The sequence below is a fragment of the Canis lupus genome, chromosome 36, assembly GCF_011100685.1.
Source record: "Canis lupus familiaris isolate Mischka breed German Shepherd chromosome 36, alternate assembly UU_Cfam_GSD_1.0, whole genome shotgun sequence".
NCBI classification, from domain to species: domain Eukaryota; kingdom Metazoa; phylum Chordata; class Mammalia; order Carnivora; family Canidae; genus Canis; species Canis lupus.
The window spans coordinates 23,025,588-23,041,484 of NC_049257.1; the positions used below are offsets into that span (position 1 = coordinate 23,025,588).

The 15,897-nt window shown below is 35.2% G+C and overlaps 1 protein-coding gene across 2 annotated transcripts in view; it reads right to left on the reverse strand.

The window, feature by feature from the left end:
• SESTD1 (SEC14 and spectrin domain containing 1) overlaps window positions 1–15,897 on the reverse strand; it is a 142,384-nt gene that overhangs the window by 35,695 nt on the left and 90,792 nt on the right. For both annotated transcript variants that reach the window (XM_038584986.1, XM_038584987.1), the window contains exons 9-10: window positions 14,486–14,697; window positions 5,092–5,214 (exon numbers count right to left, since the gene is read on the reverse strand). In XM_038584986.1, the coding sequence (XP_038440914.1) occupies window positions 5,092–5,214; window positions 14,486–14,697 (335 nt within the window). The remainder of the gene's footprint in view (window positions 1–5,091; window positions 5,215–14,485; window positions 14,698–15,897) is intronic.

Sequence of the window (15,897 nt, forward strand, 5' to 3'; positions counted from 1 at the left end):
GATTTAAAGCAGAAAATACTACTTGAGAAAAATATCATAGTAGTGTTCTAAAACATAAAGGCATCTGGGCACTTGGGTGGCTCAGTTGATTAAGCATCTGCCTTCAGCTCAGATCATTTGCATGGGGCTCCTTGCTCAGCAGGGAGCCTTGCTTCTCCTTCTCCCTGCCACCCCTCCCCCCACTTATGCTCTAATAAATAAAATCTTTAAAGATAAAAAATAAATAAAATAGAAAGGGATCCCCCAGTCTTCTCTATAGTACTTGTAAATTTAGCTAATGCTCTAAACAAATAGATCCAATTCTTTGAAGAAGTAACAGTAATGATTCAGAAAAAAAGAGTAAACTAAAAATTAACATCCTGGGTTAGTATGTCTTAAGAGTGAGAACTATCTATGTGATATTACCAGGGGTGCTTACTAAAAATACATAAGCTTCACCCCTGACCTATTAAATCAGTCTGTTGGCTCTGCCAACAGTCAGTTTAACAATCACTTCAGGTGACTCCTCCTTAGGACCACTAAGGTTTAAGGACAATCATCCTGGAGTTGATTTTTTTCCTAGTCTGAACTTGTAAAATAAAGGCCAATGTAACCAGAACAAGGATGCAAACAATTTAAGAACTAATATTTTTCTTGAAATTAGCACCTGAAATTAAAGATGCTCACATTAGGAACTGACGTTATCCTAAAGAAATAATCAGTTTCACTGGGATGTAAGGAAAAAAAAAATCTGGTGTGCAGAGACTCTTTTTCCTCTTTCTCTCCCTCTTTCTCTTTTCAAGTTAATCACATGTTTCTTCCCAGGAAATAGGAGAATATAAAATTTATAGAACCTTAGGCAGACAGGCTGCATTCAGTTCAGTTTGGGCATCCTCTGGCCTACCTTTTATGGACATTTAACTGCACAGAAAAAAAAAAATCAATTCCAAGATATGTAATTTAGATTTAGATGGTTGGTAAGAAATGAGCTTGAATGCTCATATATTAGGACAGAGGTAGTCATCAGGATTGACAGTGGAATTATGGGGGAGTTGGTGGTAATGCACAGCTGGTGAAATAATGGCTATTTATACTTACACCAAGAAATAGGAATCCCAGTCTAGGAGGAAAGAAACACTGCCAGCTCACTTAAGGCTAATATGTTCGGGAGAGATGAGTGTTGGCTCTTCATGTGTATCTGTTTTGCTGCTTACTATTAGGCACGACACAACAGTGTTCTCTTTGAAGACCAAAAGTCAGCATTGTGAGATGGGAGATACAAACAGAATGCTACAGCTTCAGAAATTTATACTTCTACACATTCTTATGAGGTGCTTTTCCTAACAGTCACCTACCTCAAACAAAAAGATAAAATATGATTATCAAACTAAAACAATTTAAAATGTATTTTATTTTATTTTTTTTTAATTTTTAATTTATTTATTTATGATAGTCACACAGAGAGAGAGAGAGAGGCAGAGACATAGGCAGAGGGAGAAGCAGGCTCCATGCACCGGGAGCCTGACATGGGATTTGATCCCAGGTCTCCAGGATCGTGCCCTGGGCCAAAGGCAGGTGCCAAACCACTGCACCACCCAGGGATCCCTAAAATGTATTTTAAATTACTATAATCATTTTCTTATACCTTAATATTTTTTGTTGTGCTTACCTCATATTAAAAAAATAAACTTCCTATTGACATTTCTTGAAAAAGAACTACATATTAGTAAGATTTTCATTTTCTGTATATTAATACTAAATAAATTCTAATAAATTTAGATTTATTTTTAGCTTTATAAATTATGCTTTTATGAAGAATCTAAAATGCAATATTTGACAGTGATTTAATAAAAATGGTATGTTAATTTCTACCCTTATTAAGCAATCAATATGCTAGAAATTTGTCCTAATTTCATTAAGACCTGAAGAATTCCAATATATGCTTTAACGTGTTGGCTCTTATTTACAAAGAGAAAAGAAAGCTTTTAATAACATATTAGAACATCATAAGCTAATATACTTATCCTGCATCAAACCACCTATTCTCAAGGTGACAGCGTAGTGCCACCTATTGGTTAAAACAATGCAATTCTCATTTGTAAACCCAGAATGAAAAATTTCAAACTATTCAAAAGTGGAAAGAACAGTATAATGAACTCCATGTGCCATCCATCTTCAATAACTATCAACTCGTGGCCAATCCTGTTTCTTCTATACTCTCACCCAATTTGTGCCACCTCCCAATTTTGACACTGAATATCATACATCATTTAGAGAAACGATATTCATAGTAAGTCATCAATGTTTCTTTTCTTTGAGCACCATTCTTTGAACGTAAACATCAATATATGTGGTGCGTGTGTCCTCAAGTATTAAGAGTACAGGAATGAAAAAAAAGAACTATCTTAAGCATATCCATGAAAATTTAGTAGCTTTCTCTGAGAGTGAGCTAGTAAGCAAGTAAGACAGAGAGAGAGACATAGAAAGGGGGAGAGAAAGAGAAATAGAGAGGAAAAAGAATTTCATGACTATAAAGAGATAGATGTTTCAACCTAGCCCAACTACCCATTGATCGAAAAGTGTTCTCTCCCAGTTTGTTCATGTATAAAAATAAGGTGATGGTTTTAGAAGAAATCTAGAAGATCCTTTCCAATTCAAAAAGTTCTGACATTTTATTCTGATTTCACAATAGAAGTAAATTTAAACACACGGAGCTATCCATAAGCTATTGGTTTCTTTAAAATGATTTTCAAACTTTATAAAAATACAAAACAAAAACTTAAACATAATCTCTATATATATCATTTGTAACTTCTTCCATACTATATCCATTATAAAATGTGCTTTTCAATTTCTTTTATGAACTTCTTTATAACAGGTATACAATCCAACTTCTAAGTATAATTATTCCTCTTGACATCTTTAAAAATAATAAAATATAGATAAATCCCACCTTTGGGACCCTCATGCGTCATATACCTTTACCGAACGGACTTCGGGGGGTACTTTCATAACTAATTCCTCTAGATGAAGTCTAGAATGTTCCACAGCAAATACTGTTTTTAAGAATCAAAAAGGGGGGATCCCTGGGTGGTGCAGCGGTTTGGCGCCTGCCTTTGGCCCAGGGCGCGATTCTGGAGACCCGGGATCAAATCCCACATCGGGCTCCCGGTGCATGGAGCCTGCTTCTCCCTCTGCCTGTGTCTCTGCCTCTCTCTCTTTCTCTCTGTGTGACTATCATAAATAAATAAAAATTTAATAAAAAAAATTAAAAAAAAAAAAGAACCAAAAAGGGGGACAAATCATAGGATATAGTTATACTGTAGTGACATGCTCCAGAATAATCCACAGGGTTTAAATAAGCCAAAGTCAATATCAAAAATATCAATAGAATTAAATTATTTAAGAAGTACCAAGAGGGGTGCCTGGGTGGCTCAGCCAAGCTTTGACTCTTGATTTCAGCTCAGGTCACAATCTCAGGGTGGCGAGATGGAGCCCTGCTTGCAGCTCCACGCTAGGCATGGAGCCTGCTTAAGATTCTTTCTCCCTCTACCTTCCTCCTCCCCTCTCCCTCCCCAGCAATCAATTTCTTACAAGTACTAATCAGACCAGACAATATATACACTATCTTTATATAATTCCAAATCCAAATCTTGTGATACCTCTTCTATATTATTCTCTCAGCTAGATTACAGTGCATATTTTTATCTGCCAATATTGCAGATTATTAAAGCTGATTTGGGAATATTATAAAGAAAACAATATAAGGAACTAAACAGAATGATAAATATTAAATAGGAAAATAGTAATGTTAGATATTGTTAAATATATCTTTAGTAAAAAAACAAATGATACTTGGTCAACAATTCAAATTTATTCCTGAGAAAAGTATATTCAACATTTATTTTTAATGTCATTTAGTTAAAATATATATTTGTTAATACTATCCAACTTCTAATTACCACTTCAACTAGGGAAGTTGAAAAGGAAAGAAAAAAATTAGATGTTCAGATAATCCATTAATCTCATCCGGGCAGAGTTTAAAGTTACAATTAATCAATTTTTAAGTTCTCTATTATTGTGCATTTAGATCCTAGTGATCAGGATGCATGTTATAGTCATCCCTGAATACATGATCTTTTTTCCCAATTAACACATTAATCCAATCAGTGTCTTCTGATCACTTGGATTTGGTTTTCTTGGAGGGGAAGACTGGCTTCTTTTATTACTTATTTAGAGGAAAGGTGTTCTATTCTTCATATTATACGCAAGGTTGAATGCTGTGTGTGTGCATGTAAACTCATCAATTTTTTAAGACATAATTTAAAGAGGTAGAAATTAATGAATTTCAAGTTTATTTTTCCACTTTTCTAGTCAACTTATTTAAATTACTACAAGAAATAATATGACTTGGGGGAGAAAAGGGGTGAACTAATTGATCCACAAAGTGGATGATCACTTTCTAAATAATGAAGAGTTAACTATAACAAAGTAAGAGCTTAACATATATCAATTTTCTCCATACACAAGTTAAACTCTCTTGAACAATTATCTATTATCTGCCTATACTAATTCTATTCTAATTTTAGAACTATGATTTAACATCCCCTTCAGTTACAAACAGAAGCCCTTAAATGCACAAAGGATGGAAAGTTTTCCTGCACCCTTTGCACTCACACTCCATCAGTTGTGATTAATGCAACAAATGTGGAATTACTTACTCTCAGGCATAAATTGTACCATACATTCCCTAATAAAGCAGGGACGTCCCAGGTCTTCCTCTGAGGATTTAAGGATCATAATTTCTGTCTCAGAACAACAGACAATGGTTCTGTTTTTGTACTATCACTCTTTATTCTGTCATTGTAATTTGTAAAATTTCACATGAATTTTGTTTCTATAAAAATATATAATTAAACTGTATTGGAACCAAAAGCAAAACAAAACATACAAACTAAGTGGTCAAATACACTTTACGGCCTCTAAATATTAAATGTACTATCTTTGTATCTCTATAAAAAAGTTTATAGCAACTGGACCCTCAGTACCACACACGCTACTAATTATGCACAGTAGTAACAGCACTGAAACTTGCAGAGGAAAAGCACTCACACTGTGCTGGCTCTCAATTTCTTCGTGTTTCTGCTGTAGGGCCTGGGAGGCCCGGATGGAGTCTCCAATCCCCCACTGGGCTCGAAGTTGTTCTGATCCAGGCCCCTCAAGCCAGTTCACAACCTATAAATGAAAGTTGAGACAAAATCTTAAAATAATCAAAAGCTTTTCAAACATTCCATTTTTTTCCTCCCAAAGCTCTTCAGCTATTTTTAAATTCTTTAAATTCCATTGTAAAGGCAGTAAATGATTCTTTTAGAACTATGTGGCTATAATCTGACTTTTCTGAAACCAAAATTGAAAGAAGGTACACTGTAGCACCTTAGGCTTTCAGCTCTCTGATCATCTGCCAGGCTAAAAGAAATATGGAATGTTTCCATAAAAGAGGATTAAAAATTAACTTATGATGATAAGAAAATAAGAGAACTATAGGATTTTGAGTTGGAATGGACATTAGAAATGACATTGGTCAAATTTCTTATCTAACACTTAAGGAAATTGAATTTCAGAGATTAACTGACTTGCCCAAGGTAATATAATCCATTATTAAAAACCCAGAACTAAAAGCCATGTATCCAGACTCATAGCCAAATGTTCTTCTCAAAGTACTGATAAAACTAAATGAATTAAGTAAATTAATAATACAAAGTTAAAATGTTATTTTTCGTCACTCTGAAAATGACAAACTGCAGAATTATACTACTACATTACCCTTCTATGGGTCTTAGGATGAAATAAACATGCAGACCCACAGACCATCGGAAGTCCCACTGGCACCACTCAGTAGGATATAAAGTGAGGAACTACAGTTTGCCAGGCATTTTTCTTCTGCTAAGTCCCTATATGGGACAGATTTGAGGGACACTCTGGCATCAAAACCCCACAGCCCACACTGCTCATGCACACTATAAAAGTTCTCAATTCAAGGATGCTCAAAGTTGTGCCTTCCATCAAATATTAATAGTTCTCCCACTCTTGATCCAGAGTAATTTTTACTATAAAAGCAATAGTTAACATTCCAAGTTTTAGAGGTTACAGAACTAGACAGTTACGCAAAGATCAAAGTCTCATGCAGGAAGAGTTCTGTTAAACTCTTTACCCACAAACATACACATACACACGTACACACACACACACACACACTTACTACATGCACACAGTGAAGTAAGTTTTTTTTAAAGATTTTATTTATTTATTCATGAGAGACACAGAGAGAGAGAGAGAGAGAGAGAGAGAGAGAGAGGCAGAGACACAGGCAGAGGGAGAAGCAGGCTCCATGCAGGGAGCCCAACGTGGGACTCAATCCCGGGTCTCCAGGATCACATCCCGGGCCGAAGGTGGCACTAAACTGCCGAGCCACCCAGGCTGCCCCACAGTGAAGTAATTTTAACAGAAAAAATACTATCAAGTTTTACCTGTTACTAAATTAAAATAAGAAATTCAATAGCAGATGCACGGTTATGCCCTAAATGTAAACTTAGGGTAGTTCCTAAGAAGTGAATGAGGGTGTCTCCATAGCATAATATTACAGACCCAGGGGACAGACAGGCTTATCTTAGAACTTTATAACAAAGTATTACAGATATACTGCATTCATCAATGTTTTACAGTTTTCAGAGTATAGGTCTTTTACCTCTTTGGTTAAGTTTATTCCTAGGTATTTTGTTTCTGGTGCAACTGTAATGGAATTGTAGTCTTAATTTCACTTTATGCTTCTTCATTGTTGTGTATAGGAATACGACAGATTTCTGTAGGCTGATTTTGTATCCTGCAACTTTACTGAATTCATTTAACAGTTCTAGTAGTTTTTCAGGGGAATCCTTAGGGTTTTCTACATATAGTATCATGTTATCTGCAAATAGTGAGAATTTTACTTCTTCCTTAACTCGGACGCCTTTCATTTCTTTTTCCTGACAAAGTACAACATTCATTTATGATAAAAATCCTCAACGAAGTAATGAGAAAGGCCACATATAAAAAAAAACCTACAACCAAAATTATACTCAGTGGAAAAACTGAGAGATTTTCCCTTAAGGTCAGGAACCAGACAAGGATGTGACTCTGAATACTTTTTTTTTTTTTTAATTTTTATTTATTCATGATAGTAACAGAGAGAGAGAGGCAGAGACACAGGCAGAGGGAGAAGCAGGCTCCATGCACCGGCAGCCCGACGTGGGACTCGATCCCGGGTCTCCAGGATCGCGCCCTGGGCCAAAGGCAGGCGCCAAACCGCTGCGCCACCCAGGGATCCCGACTCTGAATACTTTTATTCAACATAGTACTGGTAGTCTTAGCCAACATAGTTTTGGTGTTGTACTTTGTCAAATGCTTTCTCTGTATCTACTGAAATGATCATATAGTTTTTATCCTTTCTCTCATTGATGTGTCCACTCTTTATAGTTTGTCTCACATCTGCATTTTTATAGTAAGATCCCTGAGTTTCTTAAGGAAGTCCCTTAGTGTTTTATTCAACATTTTCTCAAATGGAAATAAAAATGGGGCTCCTGGGTGGTTCAGTAGGTTAAGTGTCTGGCTTGGGTTCAGGTTGTGATCTCAGGGTCCTGGGAGCAAGCCCCATGTTAGGAATCCCTGCTCAGTAGGGAGCCTACTTCTCCCTCTCCCTGTGCCCCTCCCCCTACTCGTGCTCACGCGCTCTCTCTAATAAATAAAATCTTTGAAAAAAATGAAAAAATGGAAACAAAAAGTATAAATTTTAAAGAAGCTTATGTAAACATTTTGAAACCATTTTCCATTTCTTTTGTTTTTTTTTTTTAAGATTTTATTTATTCATTAGAGACAGAGAGAGACAGAGAAAGAGGCAGAGACACAGACAGAGGGAGAAGCAGGCTCCATGCAGGGAGCCTGATGTGGGACTCGATCCCAGGACTCCAGGATACTTAACCAACTGTGCCAACCAGGCACCCTAGCTTTTAAGTATTTTAAACAAGATAATTACTTCACTAGAAATACCTAATTCTAAAACTAAGAGTGGAATGAAAGCATCTCAAAAGTGTTTAAGTAATTAAATATGTGTTATATGTTACTTTTTAAAAACTAAAATATTATTTAAACATTTAAGCTTTGATTTTAGAATATTCTACAAACAAAATAAGCAAGTTAATATAAATCATGATACCTGGGGAAAAACAACTCATTAGCATTGAACTTTCAAAGAGTCATAAATTTAAAAGTAAATTTTCAATAAAGCGAAGACATACTCTTGGTGAAAATAAAATCAGTTTCATAGTCAAGTACACATATAGTTAATGCATGCTGAAAGTAACTTTCCTTAGTGTGCAATATCAGTAATGTAGACACAGTAAATGTATGACTATTTCTAATAAAAATGATGCAAACTGAGGCTGATGCCCCAGTAAGCAAGTCTATTTAAATGCATTAATGATGGTAGTTTGCCAAACTAGGCTATAAAACTTCATTTTAATCAGGACATCTTGCTCAATCTGAATGTTAACTTACTGCAAAAGCAGTTTCATGCCCAATCCATACCAATGTGACCCGCTCAAATGGTTATTTATATGCAAAGTATAACCTTGGAGATCGCTCTTAAAATCTACCATGAAAATATTTGCAGAGGTCAAAAATGCATGATGTAACTATACAACATTCTTTGTATTAGAAATTAGCCAGGCTAATTTCTAAAGACTTATGAAAGTATATCTGGAAGAATGTGGGGTCAAACCAGGCAGAAGAACATGTTAAGCAAATGTCAAGCACTTGACCTGAAGAAAGAATTGGGGAAACAAGGAGCGTAGCCTTGAGCTGTATACTTATGCAACTCAGAATGTATCCTGTTTTGCATCTATATGATTCCTTTCTACAAAGGAAGAAAAGCACATGGATGATTCTAGAAATAACATTTGCAATGCTGGTTGTAATTACTGCCAGAGTAAATAATAACAACACAATTTTTCAGTCAAGTGGCATCCTCTCCTACCTAGAAGCACATGAAAATCTAATTTTTAAATGCAGCAGTAGCAGCAGCATAGAGAACCTCTACATACCACATGAACTCTAACGCCATTGATTTAAAACTGTGGGGAATAAATGATAATTTTAATGGTTATTACTTATCATATAGTTTATCTATTAGAGCTATTGATTTTTTTTTTTTTTTTTTAAGATTTGTTTGAGGGAAAGAGAAAAATGCCAGCAGGGGGAGAGGAAGGAGAATCTTCAAGCAGAATCCTTGTTGAGCACTAAGATCATAATCTGAGCCAAAATCAAGAGTCAGATGCTCAATGAACTGAGTCACCCAGGTACCCCTGATTTCTCTTTTATTATGGTTTCAGTGATAAGACAGTAAAAAAGAAACCTGGAAAGATTCAGTATTTACTAATTTACTATAAGCCATGATAATCAACTTTATGATTATCTTTACATAAACAAAAATTGTTTTCATTTGCCCCAAATTTGCAAGACTGAAGACAGTGCGGTTTATGCTCTGTGGATGCTAACATGATCGATACACATTACTAAATAGCTAAATTTAAGTAATCATTCTAGTAAGGGAAATAGATCTATGCCTAAAATGAGACCTTTGTAAAAGAGAGAACAGGAACCATTACAGGATGATTAATGTTCTAACCCACTAATGTGTAACACTCAAGGACAATCAATTATAATAAGGGTCATCTGTTCTTTTTATTAATTTTTTTCTAAAGATTTTATTTATTTGAAAGAAAGCATGCATGAGGGAGAACAAGAGTGAGCATGAGCAGCGGGAGGGGCAAAGAGACAGGGAGAAGCAGATTCCCCACTGAGCAGAGAGCCCCAGGACTCCAAGATCATGACCTGAGCTGAAGGAAGACACTTAACCTACTGAGTCACCCAAGCGTCCCCAGGCTATTTGTTTTTAACAATAATCTCATTACCTATTATCACTATCATAAATACCATCATTATCATCTCCCTTCTCTAGTTTCTTTATTCAAGTAAGCTGGTCCATCATTTAAAAAATGCATTTGCCAATACATTAACTCCTTTGCCACTCTTTTTTTCTTTTTATTATACTCACTGATCCCATGTAGAAAGGCATAAATGCTGGATGAATCCCATCACCCACATTCTTTTTACCCGCACCTCAAACATCCAGCCATGAATTGATAAAGTCACACAACAAGCCAGAAAGTCTCCAGCATAAATCCAAGATCAACATTACCAAAAAATACAGCTACGTTTTCAATCCCCACCAAGAAAACTGAATCTTCTCTACTTTCATTTTAACTTTATCCTCTTCAATCACTACCACTCACCCCACCTTCAAACCTGGACCACTAAGCAGATGACCTTTTCTCTTACTTTACAGAAAAAAAGAACATTTCACATAGGAACCCCTTCCTCTTCATGTCTGACTTACACACGGAAGCACCTTTGGATACATCCTACCCACTATTCCTATTACGGAGTTCTCTCTATTCCATTCTCATCTCATGTTAATCAACAATACCCTCTGGAATCCATTTACTTCTACATTGTCAGGAACTTGACAGTATTAACTATCCATCCTCTCCTGTATATTCAATCCCTCCTTCCAAATAGATACTTCCCACTGGGCTTTAAACCTCTTACAGTTTTCCCTGTTACTTTAAAAAGAAAAACAAACAAACAAAAAATTATACCTGACCCCTGTTGCGGGCTGAGTTGTTTCCCCCCACCCAAATCCATATGTTGAAGTGCTAACCCTCAGTACTTCAGAATGTAGTCCTATTTACCTGAAGATAGTCTTTAAAGAGGCAATTAAACTAAGGTTGAAAATTTAAAAAATAAATGAGATTGTTGGAGTAGGCCCTAATCTGCCTCGTGTTCTGAAAAGGAGAGGAAATTTGGACATAGACAGGTACAAAGGAAAATAATGTAAAGATACAGAAAGAATATAGGGGTATCAGAAGCAAGAATCTGTTCCAGATTCTTCCATCACTGCCTTCAGAAGGAATTAAGCCTGCTAATACCTTGATCTTAGACTTTTAGCCTTTAGAACCACAGAAAAATCAGTTTCTATTGTTGAAGCCACCCAGGCTGTGGTACTTCATTATAGCAGCCTTGGCAAACTAATATGGGCAAAAGATGCAGAGAAAGGGAGAACCCTCTTACACTACTGGTGGGAATGCAAACTGGTGTAGCCACTCTGGAGAACAGTATGGAGGTTCTTCAAAATATTAAAAATAGAACTACCCTATGATCCAGCAATCGCCCTACTAGGTATTTACCCAAAGAATACGAACATAGTAATCTGAAGGGTTACAGGCACTCCAATGTTTACAGCAGCTGTATCATCAAACTATGAAGAGAACCCAAATATCCACTGACAGATGAATGGATAAAGAAGATGTGGTACAGGGGCATCCTGAGTGGCTCAGTTGGTTAAACATCTGCCTCTGGTTCAGGTCATGATCCCAGGGCCCTGGGATAGAGCCTCACGTAGGGCTCCTTGCTCTGTGGGGAGCCTGCTTCTTCCTCTTCCTCTGCTCCTCCCCCTGACTCGTGCTCTCTAAGTAAGTAAAATCTTAAAAAAAAAAAAAAAAAAAAAGTGATATATATTATCAGCCATCAAATATTACTCAGCCATCAAAAAGAATGAAAGCGTGCCATTTGCAATAGCATGGATAGAGCCAGAGTGTATCACACTAAGTGAAGTAAAAGTCAGTGGAGAAAGACAAATATCATATGATCTCACTCATAGGTGGAATTTAAGAAACAAAACAGATAAACATATGGGAAGGGGGAAGTGAAAAAAAAGGAGAGAGGGAAACAAGCCATAAGAGCCTCTTAATGATAAAGAACAAACTGAGGGTTGATGGAAGGAGGTGGGTAGAGGATGGGCTCAATGGGTGATGGGTATTAAAGAAGACACTTGTGATGAGCACTGGATGTTGTATATTAGTGATGAATCACTGAATTCTACTCCAGAAACCAATATTGCACTGTATATTCTGTATATTAACTACCTAAAATTAAGATTTAAAAAAATTCAATATGTCTAAAACCAAACTCATGATTTTCCATACCCTTTTCCGCCCACACCTAAACCCAAATCCTGTCCAGTGTTCCCTTAACTATAAGACCGTAAGACCACCCCCCAAGCCTTGCAAGTTGGAGAAATGATTCATCTCTGACATCTTCTTCTTACCCTTATTCTCACCACTTTCCTTCTTAGGACTTGGCACAATTGCAATTCTACAACTATTTGTGTAAGTATGCAATTATGAACCATAAAAGGGGGGATGCTGTCTATTTTAACTACTTTTACTTACCATTATATTCTACCTAGCACGAAGTCACACTATTGTAGACATTCATTTTTTGAATGAGTGAGCAAATAATAGATACTATTTAAAGAAAATTCATCATATGCTAAGTACTAAATATTTTATAAACATCATCTTCTTTAATCCTTGTAGCAGCCCTTTTAAGCGGGTATTATTATTTTTCTTGTTATCCTCAGTTTACTAAGGAGGAAGCAAGGGCACTGAGAAGTTACACTTCCTTCCCAAGAGTTAACAACTTGAAAGTATTAGAAAAAGGTGGACTAGATCACATGAAATGGCTTATATACCACTATGCTATATTCTATATTTACAGTTTTCAAAGATACTCTCAAGCTACTTGGCTGAAGCTTACCTGGGTTTTAATACTATCTATAATATATCACAGAGAGAAAGTTATCTACAATAGCATATGCTTGGAAATCTTCATTTTATATGTGGCCATCATGAAAAAGATTAAATCTTTTGCTTGGAATTCAACATCTTCCATGATCCAACTCCTTCTTTCCTTTCAACCCCTTTCACTCTAACACCCTGATATTCTGGTCAGAGGCCATCAAACTACTGCCTACAGGCCAATTCTGACTACCTACTATTTTTGCAAACAAAATTTTATTTTGGCACAGTCACACACATTTGTTTACATGATGTCTACACACTACAACAGCAGAGTTTAACTGCCATAACTGCAAGAACTATACAGTCCACAAAGCCTAAACATTTACTATTTGGCCCTTTATAGGAAAAGTTTGCCAACAATGGGACCAGACATACAGACAAGAGCCTAGTACAATGGAAATGAATATAACAGAAATCATTAATCAGTACTGGGTTCTTTCAACAAACCTCTCAAAAGAGGTCTTATTACCCTTGTTTCAGTTAATGAAAGAAGGAAGGAAGGGGAAAGAAAGAGAGAGATGTTTAAAAAAAAAAAAAAAAAGGAAGTCAGTTTGAGGCAAACTGACTGTGACCATGATCACAGTAAGTAGAGGAACTGGGATTTACAACATACTTGCTGACCATGCTTTTTATGATTCAAAGGCCAGAAACTCTCCATGGTGGCTTACTGCTTCCTTTTTCCTCAACAGAGCTTGGGATTTCATGCTGCTATTCTTTATTCACCTTGTTCTTTCTCCTGCATAAAATCCCAATTCTTTAAAATCTAAAGGGGGTGCCTGGTGAAATCTTTACACAGTCTTGGAGAAAAAGCTCAGGTTTTACCTCCTCTGCTGAATCTTCCTAGATTACCAGTAGTCAGGAGTAGAGTAATCCGTTGTATAAATGCCCACAACATTTCAGTCATCTTCTTTAACACTTAAGACTTTATCCTCTTAGCTTACTGACAGCAAAATCATAATTTACCCTTATGTTCTATAGAAAACCTCACACACTGTCTTCTACATAATAAACAATTAATAATTATCTAATAATGAATGGATGAACCTGGATAAAAATGCTGGGATATTTCAATGCTGGATTTTTTAAGCAAAGTATTTAATATTTATTTCTTAATAATTTAACAGGTGAAAAAACAGAATGTGTTCTAAAGTAACAGAAATGCCTTAGTATTGAGTTTTAGTACTTTTAGCCTGTTTTTTAAGCCTGTTTTTATAAAAATTAATTTTAAAAGAAACTAAATATTCCTAAGTATTAAATACATTAAGTTTCTATCAGCATTAAAAAATAATGAAATTTAATATTAAAATTCCTTATATTATACGTCATCATTTTGCAAGGAAACAAAAACTCTTCATAATGCCCAAATTAACAAAAAAACCTAACAAGTTATTAGAAATTAAGAATAAATCAATTATCAATAATGTTATTTATTACAATACAGAGGCTACAGATGAGATTTTTCCAACAACTAAAGTTCATAATGAAAGAGATGAATACTCAATGTCATCACTGTAGAAATAATATAGTTTTAATGCAAATACTATTTGTAAAAATGTACATAAGATGGTTTTAGTCTGTTTTCGTAGGACTCAAGTTCTCTATACAGTATAAATAAGGCTTATTATAAAATGAGTCACACAGTAGAAATTATTTTTTTAAAAACACTAACGTAGAATTTTTAAGAGTTACATGTATTCAAATCAGACACCTACCTGCATCACCTTCTGCTGAATCTCCTCTAACTGTGTACGCTTGCTACGTTGCCTACAAACTTCCTGGTAGCGAGTATACTGTTCTCTCAGTGAATCTAATAATTTCATAACCTGGGGCTGGGCCAGCAGTTCATCATCCATAGGAGACCATGAGACCCCTCCATCTGAGCCATTAAATCGACGCTGCTGTAATTCGGACAACAATTCATGCCCTTTATGAATGAAAGATAATTATAATTAATACCCATAAAGAAATACAATTCTTACTTCTCAGTCCCCTCAATTCTATTCCTTTATCTTTAGAACTTATCTGCCTATATGTCTGCCTGTCTACCAGGTCATAATTACTGAAATGCAATTTTTAAATTTATATAGAAATAAATAGGAAATAGTATATTTACAGTATATAATTGCCCAATATACTTATATGCTATATACCATACGTATGATGAAAATATACTATATATGCTACACTCTTTAGTAAATACATGGCTTATATATTTTTCCTATATCTATTTCTCATCACATTCTTGTTATGGGTGGATTCATTATTCAGGAAACTGTGCCAACCAATCCTCTTCCCCTGTAGAGCACAATTACACTCTGGGATTTCTGTTCAATATGGTACTAACTAGTATGTTCTACTTGATGTTACTTATCAGTACAAAGCAATATGCTGTAGGATTTCAGTATTAATCTATACCCTAAATCTTAGCACCTAAAACAAAAGTAGACAGTGTAACAAATGTATGATTAAAGGGAGAAAGCTTTATTACTGGTACAAAATAAAATTTAAATAGTCTCTATTTAAGGAATCTCTACAATATTTTAACTGTGAATCATAGGGACCACACTAGTTGAAGAACTTCATTCACTGTTATGCAATTATAGCAAACTCATGTAGATCCATTTATGCATGAGGAATTACAATTGCAGAATGTGCAACATCTAAAACTGGAAGTATATTAACAATCTTAAAAATGAATAAATTGCAAACTGTTTTCCCAGGATAATACTATTTCAATTATTACTTAAGGATCAAAAATATATGCAGATACTTAAATTCTCTTCATCTTTATTCAGGAAATTGTCCCAAATGTAAATGGCTTTCAATATTTAGAAACGGAATTTTTATCACAATTTGAAGATACTTCCAATTTCTAAAAAATGTCCAAATCATTCTAAACCTATCCATTTTTACACTCTCATTTTATCCCAACTCTAAGAGTCAATATACCTAAAAAAAGAACTTAGTGGCATATAAAGTTAATTTAAAAATAAAAATTTAAAAAGCCTCTTAATTCAAGGGCTTCAGTAGCTTTTAAAATGTTAAATATAAACATGGAATTAAATTTTAAAGCTAGAGCAAGCCATATTTTTACTGACAGTCTACTGTACCTGCCCAACATGTA